Source organism: Odontesthes bonariensis, chromosome 3 (genome assembly GCF_027942865.1).
Source record: "Odontesthes bonariensis isolate fOdoBon6 chromosome 3, fOdoBon6.hap1, whole genome shotgun sequence".
Classification (NCBI taxonomy): domain Eukaryota; kingdom Metazoa; phylum Chordata; class Actinopteri; order Atheriniformes; family Atherinopsidae; genus Odontesthes; species Odontesthes bonariensis.
Window position 1 is genome coordinate 32,286,768 of NC_134508.1, and position 22,397 is coordinate 32,309,164.

Here is a 22,397-nt window from a genome sequence, read left to right on the forward strand (position 1 = left end):
AAGTATTTTACTGCTGCCATCAAAATCTTTACAGCATATGCCATCTTCATCCTGTAGAGTTGTGGGGGGCTGGAGTCAGAAAGACAGACCCTTACGGCCTGTTAAGAGTCACAGATTAACCCAACATCTCTTTGGACTGTTAGCGGAAACCTGGAATTTTCTTGCTGTGATTCAACAGTGCTAAACTCCTCCCCACAGTGCCACCCAAGGCATTAACTGTGTCCTTAAAACAACAGTTATATGACCAGAGTGTTTGTAAGAGGTTTAGATGATTCTATTGTGTAATGGTGAGTGAGTGGAAATACCGAGTTGGCAGCAAGAGCAACAAAATATAACAGTTAAGGCAGCAGTTTAAACTTAATTAATCAACTGTGGAAAATGTCATTAGAAATAAGAATAGACAAATAATCATCAATAGTCTGTTAGTCTGTTAAACTTGCACTTTCACTTTTTATCGGAGTTTTGGGGCAAATTGTGTTTAAATTGAGGAAAACTTTCACAATTAATGAATTTGCTATGCTACCTGAAAATCAGGGATAAATGAATTATGAAACTGAATACTATTTTAGTTCATATTGTTGTCATTCTTAGCTTCCACTTGGATGTGGGTATTTTCAGCCCAGCTAGCTTTAGTAAACAAGTGTTAGTCATGCAACACGGGTCTATTTATTACTTTACACGGGCAGACATTACCCAACAACTAGTGCATTGATTGCCGTTTAATGTTGTAGATATTATCTCATTCCATATTGTGCAAAATATCTTACTAATATCTACAACATTTTTGTCTAGCATTACTTGAAATTTCGTAGATTTTCAACCACACATTCATGTTTGATAGATTGCTATGACTTCTCTTTTGTCATGTTTCACTGGGGCTGAATTGTTTATAATGCCATTATCTAATGTAATTAATCATCTAATGTCAATAATCATCAAATTATCTAATGCCATTATCAGATCAAAATTTTATTTCATGAATATGTTTCTAAATAAGTAATTATGTCTAATATTGAATTATATTTGCATCAGCTGTACTTTGTGTTTAATGCAAATTGATAAGTGTTCGTGAATTCTAAAATCCTGAAATGCGATGTACCTGTACCTTTATGTATTCACTTATCTATCCAAACAGCATCACCACTAATGTCCCTAATCATTGATTTACGTGAAACTCCAGATTTTTTCAAGACTGTCACATTGTTCAGAGTTACAACTTTTCGTGTCTTTTGACTTGAATTTAAATAAACGATCAGAGCTCAGATTAAAAACTAATTATCACTAAATATTACCTCAGTATGATTAATTGATTATATAATCCTCAGTATTGTCATTTTTAATATCTGGTTGGAACATCTCCTGAAGTTTTACCTCTGAGCTAAATTCGCCCTCTTCCATCTTGCATCAGCCATCAGTCATTTCAGTACAATCTGCGTTAACTTGTGCTTGTGGCTCTTTGCTCCCCCTGTAAAGGAAAGCATTGCATTCGGTCTCAGGCAGCCCTGGAAAGAAGTTCTAAATCTTGGAAATGTATAATTTTTCATATCTGTCTTGAGCTTACTATGTTAAAACAATCAAAATACTTTTACTTTTTGTTAATTTTATTTATTTAGGTGAAGTACAGAAGGATTTTGGGTTAGGGATAAGAAGTCTCTCCACTTCAGCAAAAGCTTGATGTCAAGAGTTTAAGTTCAGATAACATTTCACTGGTGGTCCAGCCACAGTGAATGATGCTTTGCACACAATATTCATTATGACCTTCACAATCATCTAAATGTGCATTTAAATTTCATAATGATTTACAATTCATAAAATCCCCATATTATTTTTTGATATATTTAACTAAATTAATAAAAACACTTGAAGCAGCGAAAACCATTGTTATTATCAGCAGAGCCTTTAAAACGTGTCAAATCTGAACTGCATTTTATACCTCTTTTTTTTAACCCGGTGGTTATATTTGTTTTCCTTCCGTCAACGCTACAGTTTTGCTCTTGTAGTGTTGCTTTCAGGTGCCACAGAACAGTTTGAAAGCTCTGAACTCACCTGCATGCTATCAGTTCAACCTCAAACAGTGAAACAGACACAGTTAGCAACAAGCTGTTGAGTAAAGAGGAGCAGCTAAATTCCCAGATATTTCCTTCGAGACTTGGAACAGAGTTGAGAGTGACGATGGCCAGAAATTTGACATTAATCTTATCAACCAAAAATATAACTGCATTGTGGTGTTGTGTTCACAGATTTTTCTACATGCCCAGGTGCCCACAAGCGGTTATTTCAGTTTAATATTAAACCTTTGGATAGAATGAAATTTTACTTCCATGTTAAATTTAACTTGTGATTTTCCTTCAGTTTGCTCCAGACTGACACCCAGTAGTTTTTCCAATGCTGCACTCTTCACCTTTAAATGGCAAGATTTTGTCAAGGAACTGTAATATGCTGTAAAAGAGTTAAAAACAATACTACTAATCCAAGAACTTTCTAAAGTACATTTCATGTTGGGACAGATTCACTATTGTGGAGCAAGTCTTGGGAAAAAGTGATGACAGTATTTAGGACCAAATGATGACAATATCGTGGGTGTAATCTGTGTTTTGAGGACACAAGACCTATGCCACTAATTTGAGCCAGGAATTTGGCATTCTTCTCCATCCAAGTCTTGCAGTGTGAGGTTTACCAGCTTGTATCTTTGCGTGTGAACATAAGCTGAGAGCAGAAATAGATTACATGCATGTGATGTCAGTCGACATTGAAGTGCGTTTGAATGACATCTTTCTCAAAGACTGTAAAAAGTATGACACAAATAGAAATATGTCATATATTTATATATATGTCATATATATATGGAAAAACAAACATTGTCTAGGCCTGAATGTGTCTTACATTCTCAAGCCGTCAAAATCTGACAAAACAGCTTAAGGAAGCAGCGAGAACAGACGTCAGAGTGAGTGCACACAAAACCAAGAGTGCTCAAAATTAGTTCTGCTTCAAACATCTGTCTCACTCTCCAGTTTTGTAAGTTAATTCATTCGAGTTTGGATTTGTTTGGCACCAACTCCACACTGCTCTCCAAGTCTTCTGTCTTAAAGAAATGAGCTTCCTATTATTTGCTTTTAAAAATTGGTTACATTCCTCACTGTACACTCAAGCCATTCTCGAGTTTATCACTTTTAAAAAAGATTACATTACAATAGATAACATTTTCTTTTCTACTTGTTTTTCTTTTCTCAGAGGACAAAGATTCTGATGGGAAAGAAAAAAAGTCCAAGTCGAAGGAAAAGGAAAAGGAAAAGGACAAGAAGAAAGAACCAGCTTCAATGTTCATGATAAATGGAGACAAAGACTCTAAAAGCAAAAAAAAAGGTGATTAAATGCTCGATCTTTAAACTGTATACGGTTAGTCTCATTGTACTTCAAATTAAACCTCAGATCTTTCTTGAATTTAGAATACATTTGTTGTTTTTACAGACAATAAACTTTGTTTGCATGGATGTACAGCACAGTCCTTGTAGCATACGATTTCTTCCAAATGTATGGAATTCATCTAAAATCCTTGTTTACTGAGCAGCTGCCAAGTCAGACAGTGAGGACAGTGAAGAAGAAACAAAGTCAACCAAATCAAAAAAGAAATCCACCTCTGGTTCTGCATCCATGTTTCAAACATTGACTGATAAGGACAAAGACAAGGACAAAGACAAGGACAAAGACAAGGACAAAGACAAAAACAAGGACAAAGACAAGAAGTCAAAGAAAAAAGGCAAGTTTGCGACAAACCTCTTTCTCTGCTCGAGCCTGACAAGTATGTAACATATGTGTCGTCTCCTTCAGGAAAGGCAGAAGAGAGTGATGAGTCTGATTCAGAAAAAGAAGAAAAGTCTAAAAAGAAGAAGGGCAAAGGCAAGAAGAAAAAGGTATCTCAAATCTCCTTCTAATTAGAACATTTTAGCCACTTCATGTCCTGTTACACAGGCAAGAGAATATTTGATCTAATTTTGAGTTAGCTGTGTAGTAAAAATGTGCTTATTATTCATTGCTCTTGACCAGGAGAGATCTCCTTCACCTGAGATAGAATTTGACGACTTGGAGGAGTTTGTTATGCAGCCAGCTCCACAGGGTGTGACTGTCAAATGCAGAGTGACTCGGGATCAGAGAGGGATGGATAAGAGCCTGTACCCTCTGTATTACCTTCATCTAGACAATGAAAAAAAGGTCAGTTTCATCCTGCCAAGTTTGGAAGTTCATACAAAGTGGCAATAGCCTCTCCACAGTGATGGAAAGTTACAAAATGTGCTACCACTTGACATTACCCCTCCATTCTCCATTCCTGCAGGTACTGTGGGGTTGGTACCCTATTTGTTTTGTAGATCAAAGATTAGTGGGCATCTAATGGAACGTAAGGCTTTCAACCCTTTGGCGGAAGGCCTTGAAGACCACTGATTCTCAAAAGAAATGGGGCACCTTATGCCTGAAATATATAGGGTTAGGACCAAAGTGAGGAAGTGAGATTGGGCCTGTTATTAGTTGACCAAGACACAAAATCTCTTTGGCAGTAAAATCTTATTAGATTGTTGCCTATGTAATATATAGCAACTGTTAGTCGATGTTAACCAAAGTGAGGCCTTAAATTATTCTTCAGATGGGCCAGTAATAGTGCTTAAGAAAAGATAGCAGGGGAGGGCTTTGAAAAAAAACACAGCAGCTGGATAAATCTTGGCATCAGCTTGATTTTTATGAGTAGCATCTTGTTCTGGTCTTCTCTCAAGCAAGCCAATCTGTCCACTTTTTTCATCCTGTACTGGAGACCAGATTTTACAGCTTAGATAATTTAACAGTATCATATACACCAGGATCAACAGGATAATCAACATACAACAGTTTGTTGTAATATGACACGTCTGCTCGTCTTTGTCCTTCTTCTTGGCAGACGTTCCTTTTAGCTGGGAGGAAAAGGAAGAAAAGCGCAACTTCAAATTACCTCATCTCCATCGATGCCACAGACTTATCAAGAGGCGGTGAGAACTTTGTCGGAAAGCTGAGGTACGCTGCATTTTATTCAGAAGCAGTAAACCAGCTCACCCATTAAAATAATTTGCTGTAATTAATTCTCTGTTTCCATTACCCAGATCAAATTTAATGGGGACTAAGTTTACCGTATTTGACAATGCTCTAAATCCAGAAAGAGCTCTTCCAGATCTGTCCAATGCCCGGCAAGAATTAGCAGGCATCATCTATGTAAGTAATTTCCCAGCTCATCATTCACCTGCAGTACTTTGTTGGAATACCCCTTCATTTATCCTGAACTGGCTTTTTTCTCGCCTCAGGAAACAAATGTCTTAGGAATGAAAGGACCAAGAAGGATGACAGTCGTCATACCAGGAATGAATAAGGACAATGAGAGAGTCCCACTGAGGCCAAGAAATGTAAGAGGCATTGTTAATACTGCAGAATAACAGACAACACCGAGTAAGCAGGGGAAATACATACAATCACATGCAAACAGCTTGTCACATGTTTTACGTTTCCATCGAAAGTTATCCAGCGTTACTTTTTATTTTATGAACTTTATAAGTATAGAACATTTTGTGGCATGAGTAAAAGTTTGGCAGCTACTACTACTTGTAAAGTCTCACAACTATATTAACTCATTATGTAATTGTCATCAGCTGACAGTTCCGGAGGTTAATACATTTTTGACTTGTAAAGCCTTGTGGTAACACTTAACAACCCTGGGAACAACCGATTGAAGATCTGAAAATTAAGCCAACTGGGTCCAACAAAGGAAGGCTATAAAAAGATATCAAAGCACTTCCAGTGTGCAGTTACCACAGTCCCGAGAACCAAGAAAATTTTCAGATAAAACCACACATGTTGAGCTGAAGAACAAAAGCAAGATCCCCTTATGCATGGCACTAACCATTCCGTTAATGCCATGCATTTACATAAAAAACAGAAACTGAAAAGATGTTGGTTCCTGCAGCAGGACCCAGATTCACAGCAAGCAGAAACATGACCCAAAGATTTTGGAGTGACCATCACACATACATGTGGGGAATTGCAAAGCTGAATGAATGAGGGATGGTCCCTCTTGTGGCAAGGATATTGTATATTTCAAGGGGAATAATATGAACATTTACAATACATTACATTTACATAGCAGCTCATTTTTATGCTTCATTGTCGGAATGTAAAAGATCAGTTTCTCCACCCTAAACTCACAGTGCCAACAATATGTACCTGCATGCTTACCTCTTGATTTCTGGCCTGTTAACTACGAGAGCAACACAAGGCCGGTGGGTAAAATCATATTACTCTTTGTTGGTGTTCACTGACTTTTGTTTTGCCAATTGTGCACAGGATAGTGACGGCTTGTTGATAAGGTACCAGAATAGAAGAATGGATAATATGATTGAGCTTCGCAACAAGACGCCTGTGTGGAATGAAGACACAGCGTCTCATGTGCTGAACTTCAATGGCAGAGTCACCCAGGCCTCCATCAAGAACTTCCAGATAGTTCATAACAAAGACTGTGAGTACTCTTTATCTATCTGTATATTGGGGGATTCAGTCCTGTTTCTTCACAATTACATGACGATGTGTTCGGACAATGGAATACAAAGCATCTCGCTGACAAAACAAATAGGAAATTAGATAGAAAAAATTGATTACTTGGATGTACTTTCTCTAAGGTTTTGTCTGACAGTGACAAAATTTAAATAATGAACAATACTGAACAATCAGCTTCTCATTAAGCACTTTTGAGTAAATATATGTATCTCCCTACCTATTACTGCCTCCAAACATTTCTTTTCTTTTTCCAGTGGACTACATCGTGATGCAGTTTGGACGAATAGCTGATGACATTTTCACGCTGGACTACAACTACCCCATGTGTGCCGTGCAGGCCTTTGCCATGGCACTCTCCAGCTTTGATGGAAAAATTGCTTGTGAATAAAACAAAGGTCTTCAGCTGTTTACTAAGACTGAAACCGGAAACGCAACAAGCGCTCGCAAACATCAGACCGACTCATCTCTTTAGACTCGCCAACACTCCCTGTGTTTGTTGGGGCTAACAAACGATGGCTGCTTGAATTCAACCATACCGTTTTATGAGCAAGTGATGCCCGCTCAAGGAACTAATTCACTCTAATGGTATCATCTGATTTTGCACGGCATGGCACAGGAGAGTTGTATTTTCTATTTTTAATGGAAAAATCTGAATTTGTGTGAACCACAAAACAGCACAAAGGACTCCAAAGGACTCCAGTCAGTGGAGAGTTGTGAGGTTTATAAGGGATGATGGTAAACCTCAGTGATGAAGGTGTTGATAGAATGTCGACATCAAAAGATGTTTGACCTCATGTTTTTACTTTGTTATTCTGTAATGTAATGTGTTCCTGTGTAGGTCCGAATTCAAAACTTCTCCATTTTTCTTGTGTCACATTTGATTGTGAAATGCAGACACATCGAAAATGCAAGTCATCTCGAGAACACCTGTTTTCTTTATGGCAAAAATCTGGTTTTATTTTGACTTGTGCTGTTTAACCATGCCGCTACACTGTTACTCTGAAAGCATAACTAATCGTATTATATTTATGTGAAGCTTATAACAGCTGTCTTATTCAATGGACTCTCCAAATGTAGGGAAACAATTTCAAGTGTCAGGTATTCTTAAAGTGACATGCGTAGAAGAAGTGTAACATATTGAAAGAAGTGTTTTAGTTTTAGGTATTGTTCTTCACGTGTGATGATTCAGTCTAGTTATGTGCCCATTTCAGATAACTTAGTCTGATTTGAGTTTGTTTAGGTTTTTCTATTTACATGATTTTGGTCAGAATTTTGTAAAATTCATGTCCATTCCTGAACATTGCCTTTGTTGCATTTCTGTGCTTATTGTATAAATGCATTTGAATTAAATTTAAGTTATGTTGATCTGTATTGTATAAATATATTTTTCATATAGGTAAAATCCCATCCACAAGGTTTTTTTTGTATGTGTCACGGCAGCTTTAAAGTATGTTTTACGACTGAATCATCTGCTGTGAGCAGGCAGCTGGCAGATAATCAGACAGATTCCAGTTGTAGGTTTTAGAGACACCCACGCTCTTCTTCAGCAGTTGCCTGACATGTCGAGAGGCGCTTCTCTCAGGATGCAAAACCTGTTTGAACTAAGGGCCTTTGGAGTAAGTGAGAGGTGTGTATTCTGCCTGAACCTGCTCAGGCAGTTGTTCAAACTCGCAGAATAAATGAAGCCCAAAGCTGGCGGCTCTTCTTGAACAGATCCAGTAAGGTGAGTGTGCGTCGTCGTCGTCTTCCCCCCCCCCATAACCACAACCCCTGACCCACCTCCACCATTATCTGTTTTTGGTACAAGACTTGAAGCTAAACAACTGCCAAAATAATAGAGTTGAAGTTTATCACTTTCACACCATGTATGTGTAAAGTGTGTGTGCTCTTATGTGCCCGTGGTGGACACAGGGGTAATCTTAAAATATTGCAACCATGTTGTTGTCCAACAGAAGGAGCTGTTGCTGGATGTAAATGTGTGTTTCGATGATTTGGGCTGTGAGACACACTTGCCAGTAGTTGAAGCATATTTTTTTGTGTAATCTTTTGAATAATTGCAGTGAGAGTGTATGTTTACAATGTACAGTGCATAAAGCACAATGAGTATAAGTTATTGCATTTAACTGATAAGTAAATCTGCAAGTGAACAGTTACATAAAATTTCAAGGCAGGCTATGAAATATGAAACCAAATTATACAATGAAGACGGTGTTATATTTATCTTTATTTTCTTTGAATATTTGGGTTACATGGCTCTGTTACAGGTTACAAACACATGGTGCTGTGTTGTGGACAAGATTATGATCTACTATAGGAAACTACTTAATCTACTTAATTTAAGTGTAACTATTGGTTCAGTAAAAGAAAAATATTTCATTAAATGTAAAATCCCTGCAATGAAGTTTGTGTTTTGTGTCTTTAAGCAGCTTTAAAATCTATACTGAGTGTGACGACTTCACCTCGCTTTGATTTTAAGCAACAGTAATGGACCTTGTTTCAAATGAAAAATATTATCTTCCTTTCTTTGACTTTTATATTTTACTATCTGACTTGAATTATCACTCATTTGGAGGACATGAAATTTAAAATCCAAGTGTTTGTCAGTGTTTAGTTGCACAGAGTAGAAATATAAACATCACAAAAGGGAAAATTGAATGACTCATCTCTGACATAGATGCTCTCAGGGGAGAAACACTCATACCTACATTACATCGTGGAAGTCATTTTAACTTCAGATTTGTCTAAATCTCTGTTTTGTTTAGCCAGAAACTCATCTTATATTTGATTTGTTTTTTCAGCGTCATAAATTTGAGACACAGAGGACATCAACAGAACTGCACTTTAGATTTTTTGTCCAGTATCCTTGACAACAATAGTGTAATGGAATCTTTGTATTTGATCTTTCTTTCAATCATCTGTACTGTAAAAAAGATGTGCAGTCACCAGTCGTAGGACTCTTTTTCAGCCCAAAATGTTTACTTTTAGAGGAAAGAGATATGGTCTCAACTCCTAGGAATGAAAAGAAAATTAATTACTTATAAAATGACCAGATATAAGTGTTCAAATGTATGTGGTGTGGAAGCCACTGACTGGTTAAAAACCTCTGAATGAATATGTGACCTTTGGTTATCATCCCTTTTCATTTTCATCTCCTGCATCTGAATTTATTGACTCCATACTGTGCCGCTCTTTATCTAAGATAAGTTCATGTTAGATGCAGGTTGTGATCCTGGGTATAGTTCCACACCCTTTTTAAGATTTCTAAATCCTGTTCGGACCTTTTTCTCTTGTCTTTATTAACTATGCAAAAGCTTTAAAACATGGGTTCGGTATTTCGAATATGCTCTAAAAACTGCCTGTACTTTTTCCTTACCTTTAACAGCACCATGTTGGTCTGTGTGTGCACTGTCGGACAGGTTTTTAAGACAGGAAGCTCCAATCAGTGTTCAGATATGTTGTGGGCGGGGCCTGCAGCGCAGTCACTGCCCCACGAGCTCGTTGATTGACGCGCACCATTGGCTCCTCCTTGAAACGTCTTTTTTCCCCCTCCCCCTTCGTTTTCCAGTGTAGTGCGTTGATTTCATACCAAAGTCATACTTAACATTCCACTTATACTGTCAAACCTCTGAGAAATATTACAGAAAACAACAACGCGCCAAATTATAACAAAGTTTCTAAAAAAGAGCAGCTGGTCTCACTGAGAAGAAAAAGGTGACTGCCAGAATAAGAAAGGTAAGATCTCCCTAAATGTTCCCTCTTTCTGTCCACAGCCTTACTGTGGAGTTTTTTCATGCCGCTTGTCTCGGTGAAGTTTTCAGATCATTGTCATTTTTCACATTTTTCCGCGGAGCTGCCTGCGTTGGGAGGGAAGGAAATATGTGGAGATTGATACACAATTGTATTAGACTTTCCCACTGTGCAGGGATATCTTTGACAGGCTCTGTACAATCATATTTCCACTGGTAGCCCGCTCATTGGCACCCACTTTTATAAAAAAAAAGAAAGAAAAAAAAAGCCTTTCTAATGACAGAGGAAAATTGGGCCAATATGTTTGTCTTTTGTCTCGCTCAGTTCATACCTGGATCCCAGACTTCCAGCCTTGAGGAACAGTTATACCAAGTGGCACAAAGAGACGGCAAAACGATTTGGAGGAATAACTTCAGACTGGTTTGGACCTCTGCATCCCAGAGGTAAGACAAGATCCTGATCTGTCAGCGCACTAAAATGAAGACGAGATCTTCTTAGTTCACCAACCCAGGCGAGACTTTATTAAATGAGAAGTACAGAGGAGTTTACTCCCGTAGACACCAAGATTGTCCAAGTTTTAGGTTTAGAAAGAAGAAAAAAAACACGCCTCAGCACATATTTCTATCTGCTGCTCTTACTTTCTCTTTAGTTTCTCGCGGCAAATGTCGACGATTGAAGCTTTAATTTGCAGAACACTTATGAATTAGTGACTAATAATAACTTCTCAACATGTTTTATTCGTGAACACGCACAGCAAACTTCACAAGATGTAGTGTAAAGTTATTACCAGAGAATAGATTAGGAGCTACAAATGATACAAATAAAAGACTTCAGTAAAATAAATAATCACATGATTACACCATCCAGCAGCTGCACTTTTGCAAACTAAAATCATTTCTGCTTCAACAGAAAGTATTTAATTTTGAATGTCAACACTTCTGCCCTATCTTATTATTTTTTTTCACAAAGATCCTTAGTGAGAAGTGTCAGATAATTGTCTTGTGGTCAATTTTCAAGAAACTCTGAGTCCACGTGAAATAAGCGGCTGAGTGTTGGCTGCTAGAAAAACTACATTTATGTAAAAAAAAAACTTCTCTGACATAATGAGAGCTTCACTTGAAGACCAGCACAAATCTATAGTTACAAAATGCTCAGTGTGTTTATGACTAATGCATCACTAAAGCTATAACTTGGGACTTTTTTCTTGATATGAGGTTGTTATTTTTCAAACATGCCTGCTTGACCATCTAACAAGTCTACGTTATGTACTCAGTCTTGTTCTTTCTGTCTGGGTTTTTTTTTTTGTTTGTTTTTGTTTTAAGCCACCCAAACGGGGCATGTGATGATACTCTGCAAAGTCCCTCTAAGTACATAATTCATAGGTGAGGATTTGAGATGCATGGATATGTGGCAGGCTAATTGTTTAATTATACGAGTGCAACCTCAGCTACACCTGCTCTCAGCCTGTGTGCTTCACACATATGCAGACGTTTGGCAGAGTTTGGTGTTTTTAGCTGATTACAACATGTAAAAGACAGGATCCCAAATGTATGCAGTCTCTTGAGCAGCGCAGCTGAATCACTGACAGTCAACAGGTTTGACTAAACAGCAGAATGCAGTCTGTCAAGTTAGTGACAATAAGCAGAAGAACCAGTTAACCTTTCAACTGTCTCTTTTTGTCACTTCTTAAAACTGTATATTGTCATCTTAGTTTTTTTTTTGCCTTTGTGTCTCTTTTCGACACGTTTTGTGTGGAAGTCAGAGCTCTGCAGGAAGCAAGCTGTTGTTCTGCCCGTGTTTTCCGTCAGTGTGGCTGTAAATTTACACACAGCAGGATTTTGGTGCGGTCTTTGAAGCGCTCATGTCTGTTTTGGCCACAGTCTTTTGACACATCCCTGATAAGGATAATGATCAGATTTGGTGTGGCATGGATTTTTATTTTTTTTTCACTCTTTTGGTCATGTCAGGTCATGGCGGAAATTCACAATCTACCGTTTCAGCCCCTGTTGAGAACTACTTTCGATTAACATGTGGAAATGATGTTCTGAAATGAAACCATCCACCAGAACAACCAAACAATGTGTCCTTGGTAAATGAGCCTCGCCAAGATGCCTAATAATAGATTTGATGCTGATGGGTAAATCTGGAAAGGATTAAGCTTTCTGCTGCTCTGTCAGATTCCCCGTCTTTGTTTTTAAGCAGCATGAATGCATTGGCCTCCCAGCGTACAATGTGGTCTTTTCTTGTCTTGCATATATTTTATGTTTCTCAGCCACAGTGGATTTAGCTAATTCGTTGGGTTGTCGTGTGAGGGAGTTAAATCCAAAGGGAAAGTTTTACAACTTTAACCATGTCTTGGGGTCAATTAGATTATTTGGGGTAATATCCCCTCAAAGTGGCTGTTGTCTGTCTTTAGGCCCCAGCTGTGTTCCTCGGGGCTGTTTATCAGAGTGAGTTAATGAGCGTGTGTTCTCTTCATGAGGCTAAAAGAAAATATAATCCTTTGATTATTCCGATTTTCTGACAGCACAATTGGAAACTGTAGGCATTGGAAATCATTTGCGTCGTTTGGCTGAAGTGCATCTTGTGTTTGTGCTGCGTGGTGTTTACTTTGGATGCAGGTCTGTTGACCGTTTGTCAGCAGCGGCTTCACCCGTTTGTGTCAAACCCACGGAAGACCAGCTAATGAGCTTTTGCCCATTTGTGCAGACATTGGCTGCTTTTTAGCACCATCCCCAGAAGTACTCGTCCAAATGGTGTACACTTACCCCTCTGTCAAGCCAGATCTGAACAAATACCACTTATGTCTGTACGGTTAGGACACAGAGGGCCTCAGAGAAAAGCCTGCAGCTCTCAGCAGAAGGGCATTAATGGCAATCTGGAATACAATATGCAGTTTGACACTAACAAGCAGTGGCTGGGCAGAGGATGAATAACATAATGTGCCATGAGCTGTTTGTTACAATGATGAAGCCAAAGAGGAAAGTGCTAAATTTCAACCAGAAGTCTGTCTTTAAACATAGACCAGCTACTTCACTTTGAGTCCCCACAAACACAATTTATCAACATTGTATTCACATCCATCCACTGCACATGTTTACATTTCCTCCAAGCCATCAGCTTTTAACAGATAAGCTCTCGGGCCTCTTGTTCGGACCACTCAGGGGAGGAGCCGGGGAGTGGCCTAGAACAGTGTAGTCTTTGTGTCAGTTGTCCACAAGTTGTTAAATGTTTTAGTTGTTCTGACTCCAGCAACCAACTGTTAGGAGTGATGTTCCATGTAAATGTCTAAAGAAGAAGAGCCTGAAAGAAAAGTCGGTGAGGGTGTGTGCTTGTGTCTGTGGCCACTCCAGCCTCCATTACAGATAACAGGAGGCTCACTCCCACTGTGGGCCTGTCTTGCTTTTGGTACGTATGTGTGTGTGTGGGCTGTGTGTCACACTGAAGCTCCAGTGACCCAAGGGCACCCATGTGAAACTCCTTTAATCCCTCTGCTCAGGGTGTTTTGGGTTGGGGGATGATCTCCTTCTGCGGCACAGAGTTACTCACTTCATGTTTAGGATGATCAGGCCCTTGCGCATACATCATATGTGCAACAAGTTAAATCTCTGGGTCTGCTTTTCATGCCTGCTTGTAGTTGTTCTCTGTGAAGATCTCTCCTGATCAAAGCCATGGCTGTTTTTAATGCCTTGTGGCACCATTTATTTGGTTAGATGAATTATTGGCGGGTGAATTCTGCTCCATGTCTTAAGGGTTTCACAGATTATGGCTTCAAACCACTCCCCTCACCACAAAATGACCAATTCGGGCTCGAATGGCTTCTCCGCTACGTTCCTTGGAAAATTTCCGATTAGAATGCTGATTCAGGCTTTAAAAAAAACCCCAGTCTGGCTCACTTGCCTCGCTTTGTGTCAGTCTTTCCCTCTTCATTCAGATTAGAGCTTAATTGTCTGAAAGCGTGACAGCTGAAGGTGGACCACATGGCCAGGAGCATCCAGTGTTAAAATAGAACAATCAATGAATGATTCAGGCCTTATGTTCTTGCTCTCCCTTGACGTGTGATACTCATTTATCCGCCTACGCCTACAGTGAGTCGTCTTCCTCCTACCTCACAGAGAGTTGGCCTGTTTCCACATTGTGGGACTTTTTCAGAAGAAAGAAACAAGTAAGAGTTACTTCTTTTTGGATGTAAGCATGGTATTTAGTATGTCACATTCCTCTAACTTAGAGTGTGGACATTCCTGCGTGCAAGATGTTTTTCTGAGGGTTCTGGTTTTCCTTGGGCATTCAGCTGGTATCAAACTGCAAATGTTTGACTTGACAAGGGGTGCATGTGGTGTGTGCATGTGTTCATGTGTTTGTCTCAAGTTTTCCTCTGTCTCTCTTTCTGCCTCTTGCCGTGTGAGCTGTTGGCTGTTCAGCCCTCCTCTCACTCTCAGCTCTGATTGTTTCCTGAGCGCCGTGCCAGATAGGAAGTAGGAGGAAGTTATTGGAGGAGTCGGAGAGAATTTATTAGGGCCAAACACAGACTCAGGAGGGGAGGGTGGTGACTTTGATATATATATATATATTTATATATATATTTTTTTATATGGGGCTGATGAACGCAGTGGTGTCAGAGCAGACACTAATGCCAGCTCACCACCTCCGATTTAGCCCCTAAATTACCTTCAGGGCTGCAGTTAAACGAGTGCATTTGCTGCAAATGCATAACTGTGCAGTCTGCGTGTCAAGAGGGAACAGGCTCTCGAAAGAGAGCAGCTTTTCTGGCCTGGAACCTAAAATGTTTTCTTTATCTGTAATCTGACCTTAGAGAGCAGCTGCTCCTTCTGCCGCCAAGACCTGTTGTTTCCCCCGTCAAACATGTGTTTGTGTGGCCGTGTGTGTGTGTGTGTGTGTAGGGGTCTCGCTGTGACAGAGAGCGCTGACTCTACATCTGTGAGAGCCCCTCACCCTTCAGAAGAAGTGTGGTTCTCATGTGGAGGAGTTTTAGGCACAGATTTGTTACTGTGTTTAACTTTAAATTTGGTCGAGGTGTGTTTAACGCCCAGCGAAGCCAGGGGGGGGCTTTTTTTTCTGCCAGCAGAGGTCTGTTCTTTGCCAAGAAGTGTCCCAAGTCTTACAGCATCTAAACAAAGGCTCCGTTTCTAAAGACAGGAACAAATCTTTGTTGTGTACTAGTTAGCAAACAAATAGGGGTGTAAAAACTCTGACAGTGGGCAATGATGGAGAAACATGAAAACAGAAGTGGTTTGATGGATCAGCACTGAAGGAGGCAGATTTGCAGGAAATCTGTTTGCAATCTGCTTTGGGACATGAATCAGTACTATTGAGTCATGGTGGTGGGGATAACCAGAGCTGTGGATTGAAAAAAAAAAGTTTCACATAGTTTTTGTGAGATAAAAAAAATCTTGATTATTCTAGAAAGGAACAGATAAAATAAACCCGAAGTGACCAAATGCATCAGTTAATCTAAGATAAACTGAACTAAAACTTTTTTCTGGAGCTACATTATTGAATTTAGTACAAACATATAAAAAACAGTTTTATGCTTTCCTCTTGAGGCACTTGAGTAGTTGGAAGCTGCTTTCTTTGGAAGAGAAATGGCGAAATACAACAAGAGCCTCGAAAGCACCTAGAGAAATTACATCATAAATCCTCTGTGTCTGTGTTCGTTCTTGAATTATGGTGTGGTTGATCAAATTGTTGGTTCGAGCACTTTTATTCTGGCCGAAGAGCACTGGACAGGTGCCACTTGGTCACTGCTATTATCAAAAAAGCGCTTCCGGGGACATGAGACAGTTCCGTTATGCTAAAGTCACGTTGAAGTGATGAACACTAAAACATTATGAATGACAGATAGCTCGACAAAGTGGCCCATCCATAATAATGAATGAGGATCAATACAATGCAAACAGGTGAGTTAAAGAAAACATTCCCCGCACTGCACAGTGTGATGAAGGGAAAACTTAGCTATAGAGAATAAATACGTTTTAGCTCCTGTTAACTTATTGGTTGTCTGAAAAGTAGCCTCAGCATTGACACCAGTAGCTTAAGAGATGTTTTAAAAAAACTTTGCACGCTCTGAAAAAGGTAATGACTGTATGTGCGCACATATGCTGTCTCCTCTACGGGAAAATACACCTATTAGTTTGTTGCATCGCCTTCTTGTATTTACCTAATATGTTATGTGTAATATCAGACAGTGCGAGTATTTATACATCAAGCTTCGGATGTGCTGGCACCCACTGTAGAATACGCCGTCATCATGGTCTACAGTGGGAGTCTTTTTCCAATATCCGGTCTGGAAACTATTTTCAAAATGGTTTTACAAAGTTACAGCAAGCTACACAAAACACACGGTTGTTCCTGTTAAGGTTTAATCTTTTCAGCAGAACTTACTACAGGATAGATATGATTCATCATCTTAAAAAGAGTGTAGCTAATTCCTGATGAAATAAGTACCGTGAGGTATCCAGCTCGGAATCTATGAATAACTTCTTTAGAGGTTTCTTTCCAATAGATTCAATATTCTTTTTAAACTGGTGGTGAGGGCACCTCTTAAAACTTTATTTTGTCCCAGTCATCTGTGCAACATGAGCACTCTTTTATCATATCCACCATTTTTTGTTGTATAGCATCGATTAGTACTGAGTGTTTTTTATGTGTTTCATGATAAATGAAAGAAAGTTGCCACTAGTGTCTATCAAATGTACAACAGACCAAATACCTCTTTCTACCCAAAGATGTTAAGATTTCCTTTTGGGAAAAAAAATATGCCTGTTATTCTAGGCAGTTATGTTGTTATAGAGGTGGATCTTAGCTGGTGGAGAGCTGCTGCAGCGCTTCACATGTGTCGCCTGTAGCCACCCCGATCCCACGAGGCTTTAAAGGTACTGCTTCAACTGGAGGATTTGTTGGGCAAAAGTGTCAAACTTTGAACTTCAACAGAACTCATTCTACTCATGCTGAGCCTCTTCGGTGCTAACACTGCTGTCTTGGCACAACGGGCTCGCATGGCTCTGATGGTGGGATGTTTAGTCTCTGCTAAAATGTATTTCTATGATCCATCCTGTTTCGTCTTAAGCGTCTGCTGGCTCAACAAATGTATTTTTCCTACAACTGGACTGGAGAGGAGATATGGCCATTATGCCATAAAAATTGGACATGACAGAGTAATTTTGTCTCAAGGTCTTGCCTCACTGTCATCTTTAAATTCTGCTGCGTAAGTAGAAATCCATCTGGATGGTCCATTTGAGAGCACAAGATGATCTCATGTTCAGTGGAAGATGAAACCGAGGGATAAGACGTAAAATTAAGAACATTTTTCAGCTCTGCCTCTTTTTGAATGAATAGGTTTTCTTATGCCAACTGCTGACTGTCAGGCCGTCTTTCATTAATACCTAAACACACAGATTTGGTTAGTTTTCCCTGCTGACAGCTGTAAGTGCTTTCCTTCATTCTGTGTAACACTTAAACATCAATGTAATGGAATCCCTTCCATGTATCGACAACTTTCTTTCCATGTGACCAAGCAGCCTCAGAGTGACTCAGAAGAAATACTGGAATTCATGTCTAGGAAGAAGAAGGGTAACTCAGCACTGTGCCAGCAAACCCTGGTCGGTCCGTAGATGGAGCCGGAGCAGAGATAAGCCGATTGCTGAAAACGGACTGCAATGTGATCGCTCCGTTCAGGGCTGGGAAAATAGGAAGAGGGATTCTGGTGCATGAATGGTGCTGTTTCAATGAATGTGCAAGGCGCATAGTTTTGCAGCATTATTTACATTCCTGCTGCACATTGGAATTCTGTAGCATGTTGGTCTCAGAGTCTCATGGCTTGACTCCCAGAATGTGGGAGGGGAGGTGTGTTTCATTGATTTATTTCTTTTTTTCTTTTTTATGTTAAATGTGTGAGAGGTGTGTCCTTCAGACAGTATAACCCTGCATGGAAGTTAGAAAGTTAAAGCTTATTCATTTCATTAACATTTGCTCTATCGAGCATATTTTGATTCATTTTTACAACATAGGCGCTTTATTAGTTGCAACTTTGTGCGTCTGTTGTTTGCTTTGTTGTGTTAATCATCACCCAAAAGGGCATGACAATGTTAGCAACAGCTTTCCTAATGTTATCAACATGTTATTTACAACAGCCATTCTTTTGAATGGTCTGCTGGTACTAAATCATATTCTGCAAGCCTTCATCTTGAGAATCTCTACAAGGTCGAAACTAGCTGTTACGTTTGTGTCCATAAAACTGACTAGTTTTTTTTACCATGACTATTGTTAGACTTAAAATCCTTTACGATAGACTGAAAAATGGCTCCACTGTCAATTGCCTCCCTCCAGTCTGAGCTCTGAGTGTCATAAAGTGGGAGCGTTTCAGTGCTGATGTTGCATTCCAGCTGGAACAATCCCACTGTTTTCCAGACTCCAAAGTGGACGCCTAAATTGGACAACAACCCCCCACCCCCCTTTCGCCGCCCACAATGCCCCTCGCCCCTCTTCCCCCACACACACCCCTTTCCCCCTTTTGCCCTCCAGCCAACCAACCCACTCCTCCCATACACGCATCCCCTGGTCTCCTGCCCTTATTTGGGTAGAGACGTTCTGAGCCCTTGGTGGAGGGGGGCAGGCAGAGAAGGGAGGGAGGGCGTTGAGTTGACACAAGGGAGGCAGGAGGAGAAACAGTGAGCACTCGCAGCCCTTTCTTAATAAGGACATGTCTGGAATTCAGGCCCCTCTCGCGGTGAAGAGCCTCTCTTTTGCAGCACCTCTCGTGAACACACTCGTCTGAGCACTTGGAGCTCCACTGAGGTCGTCAGATCTGTTGTTGAACTGAGCGCTGTTTGCTGCTCTTCACAGCTCGCAGTGCAGAGGAGGACTGTGGTGTTTTCTCTGTTATAATTGGAGATAAACAATAGAGCAGCCACTTCTCCCATCAGCCTCTGATCACTAAAGCCCTTACCCCACAACACCTGTGCTTTTCATTAATATGTATTTTGGGCTCTCTTAAAGTTTTATACCCAGCATCTGCTGTCCTTAAGACTGAGGCTGAAATTTGTATTTAAGGATTAACCTTGAGTTGATATGAGCAGACCTTTGTGCTGCGCGTGTTTTTATTATGTGCCAACACAGTCGACTGGCAGCAAGAAAAAGAACTAAGTGAAAGTTAATCTCATTGTAGGTGGACATGTTGAGATAGATAATTAGTGATGCAAGCCTTCAGTTTTATTTCCATTCTCTTAAAAATGCTTATTCCATTTAGGGCTCTAACAAATGATTATTTTTTTTACAACAGCTGAATTATTTTCATCAATATCTATGACAGAAAAATATCAAATAATAGTTTAAAAAATGTCCACAATGGTTTTCCTGAGCTTTAGGCAACAGTTTCCAGCTTCTTAAACATGAAGTTTTAAAGGTTTTATTTGTGAGCCATGACAGTCAACTGTCCTTGGGTTTTTGATTGCTGGTGGACATCTGAAGACTTCAGGTTAGGCTGCTGAAATTATGATGGCCTTCGTCACTAGTTTGTTGCAATTTGAAGTTGATTGTAGTAATTGTATGTAATTTGTGATTGACTGCAGAATCTGCTGAAATGCAAGAAATCCTCACATCCTAGATGCTGACACCTTTTGCTTTTGTTCTGTTTGTTTTCTTGATTCAAACAATGAAAAAAAGTTGCTGGTTATTTTTTTTTATTTATTGGCAGACAAAAGAATGTTATAGGCCTGGTAATTCTTTTTCATTTGTTTTCATTTTCATTTTTCACTAACATGAGCTGAGCTCCTCGTTTATCTGTTTTTTTGTGTTTGCCTTTGCTATGCTGATTTTTATATAAATATCTAACAACATTCAAATAAATAGCCACGTGTAGCTTCAGTCATCCAGCCGTGTGATCTGTGAAGACTGAGATGGATCATTTGAGCTGCTGATGAGTGCTCAGTTTCAGTGTTGAGTTTAACACTGTGACCCTGTTGCAAAGGGTCCACCATAACCAGTATCCTCTCAGTTAAAATTAGCAGCTTGACGTGTGGATACTTGTCAAACCTTCGTTTGGGTTCAGTGACAGCCATGAATTTCATGTTGTGTGTTGTGGAATCTGGCCGAAGGACCAGTGTTTAAGGTCTACTTTTCTTTGATCTTTTGTAATTCCTTTTAAATGATGATGGGAAGAGAATGGAGGCAGCACTAATCCTCCAGCTCTGCCCCCCCCCCCCCCCCCCCCCCAATGTGTGTTACTTTATCTGCTGTAATTGCAAAGAAAAGAGAAAGATGGACTGTGGAGCGGGGTTCCTACTTGTCATGCACTTAATGTTTTAAACTATATCACTGACTTTGCTTCCACTCACAAATTCATCTAGATCTACTGTAGTAGAATTTCTTACCTTTTTTCAGATCTCTGTGGTGTTGAGAATAGAAGTTTTATTGATTTATATAAACATTAAGGTCTTTTTCATCATATACTGTTAAGGACATAAAGTTTCTGGGTTAGCTTTGACATTACAAGAAGACAGACAGCTCTCTAATTTTGGTAAAGTTCACATCACCCAACAACTCGCCATAAATGTATCAAAGCTTTGCTTGAAATGGAAAATCAAGCTGAAAACATTCTCATAATTTGTCCAATGTCTTTTTTTTCCATTTTAGTGCTCTCTGTATTGATCCTTTTTCGTTTTTGTCAATGTAAGCAGAAAAATGCTAAAGCAGAAACACAAGCATCCTGGGAGGATCATTACCTCATAGACTTCCATTTCAGAAACAATACAACGCTGAAAAGGCAGCTTGAAAAATACTTAAGTTCTTTGCCTGCAGTCAGCCATAAGCCAACCACAATGGGACACAGTTCCCAGACCACAAGAATTCTCTGAGTCCAGTGCTGATTAGTGAGGCCTTTAAACTTTGTTTTATGGAATGTCTTGAATTCATTTGGACATTTCAGAGAAATAAAATCAAGGCAATTATAATAATAATTACGGTTTGCCTTGTTTAATCAGACAAATGTAATGACCTAAATAAAGGAAATGTAAAATAAAACGTCCTCATGTTCTACATACACTTACACAACTTTGTCTTATTTGCAGCATCATAAATGACTCTATTGAATTAGGTTTCTGAGGCAAAAACAGTACAAAGACCTAACAAAGGTTTAGTGAATGGTGCACCAACACCGTACAAGTTTGTAGACATTATTGAGCATTGAACCGCTAGACTTATTGTACTGGTAAATTAGAATTTTTTTGAAAGGATGTGCATCATAAATTAAAAAATTGTACTGTTGTTTGAAATTTGATCTGCTGACCTGTTTGCCTGCAGGTTATCATAGATCAGTGGGTTCATAGAGTTATAAACTTGCTCATCCAGCTTAGACACGAGAGGGGTTTTCAGGCTTCCACATAGTTGCCCAACTGGCTGATTGTTTCCATACATGAACGTCACAGAAAGACAAACAACACTTGTAATTATGTGTTGGATGCGATCACAGAGTTTGTTTTCATTGTGTGTAATGTTGAATTGATTTATCTGCCTGTGTTTTCATTATTAGTCATTATCTTATGAGTTTTTTATTGATATATACGCTCAGTTATACTGTATATAGAGGTCTGTTGTGCCCTCACTTTACAGTAGCTTGACAGTTCCTTTATGGTTCTGTAATAGATTCAGTAACAACAAATGCAAACCTTGGCAATCAAAGGGTTTGCCAACTCGCTTAGTGACTGGGCTCTGCTCAGCTTGGGATAAAAAATGAAAACTTTTCTGTGCATGTCAGTGACATGCGAACACGTTTTTTATTTAACAAACTTATCCCTACTGTCTGGGAGAAGAAAGTTGTTTTAACTGTTTCTTAGCAGGCTTTGAGTTTTATGTGTCACATCATGATGTTAATCAAGATGAACATTTGCTGAGGTTTAATCAGTCTTTATCTATTTCGCAGATCTCCTACAGATCCTTTGATATTGGGGCTCGGGGTCGGGCCCAGGGGGAGCCGCCACCATTGCTTCCAACGAGTGGAGCGCCAACGGTAGCCCAGAAGATGGGCTGGACGGGGACAACGAAGACAAGGCCTTGGACGGGGATGCCGAGGG

General features: G+C 39.5%; 1 protein-coding gene and 1 long non-coding RNA gene across 2 annotated transcripts; both read left to right on the forward strand.

Annotated features, from left to right (window-relative positions):
• Positions 1-3,317: 3,317 nt before the first annotated feature.
• On the forward strand, positions 3,318-6,952 carry LOC142377896 (tubby-related protein 1-like). Its single transcript, XM_075462233.1, has 9 exons — positions 3,318-3,363; positions 3,569-3,757; positions 3,829-3,911; positions 4,045-4,209; positions 4,925-5,037; positions 5,124-5,232; positions 5,322-5,420; positions 6,355-6,526; positions 6,819-6,952. The coding sequence occupies exons 1-9, from the start codon at positions 3,318-3,320 to the stop codon at positions 6,950-6,952; spliced, it is 1,110 nt and encodes a 369-aa protein (XP_075318348.1).
• Positions 6,953-10,103: 3,151 nt separating this feature from the next.
• On the forward strand, positions 10,104-22,360 carry LOC142377464 (uncharacterized). Its single transcript, XR_012769514.1, has 3 exons — positions 10,104-10,296; positions 10,636-10,754; positions 22,247-22,360. It is a non-coding gene; the product is annotated as an uncharacterized LOC142377464 (long non-coding RNA).
• Positions 22,361-22,397: the final 37 nt, after the last annotated feature.

Excerpts from the sequence above, each read along its gene's own strand:
- LOC142377896 (XM_075462233.1), top strand. The coding sequence starts at position 3,318 with ATGTTCATGATAAATGGAGACAAAGACTCTAAAAGCAAAAAAAAAG. Across the intron at positions 4,210-4,924 it reads ATCTAGACAATGAAAAAAAG|ACGTTCCTTTTAGCTGGGAG; the intron begins GTCAGTTTCATC and ends TCTTCTTGGCAG. Across the intron at positions 5,038-5,123 it reads AACTTTGTCGGAAAGCTGAG|ATCAAATTTAATGGGGACTA; the intron begins GTACGCTGCATT and ends TCCATTACCCAG.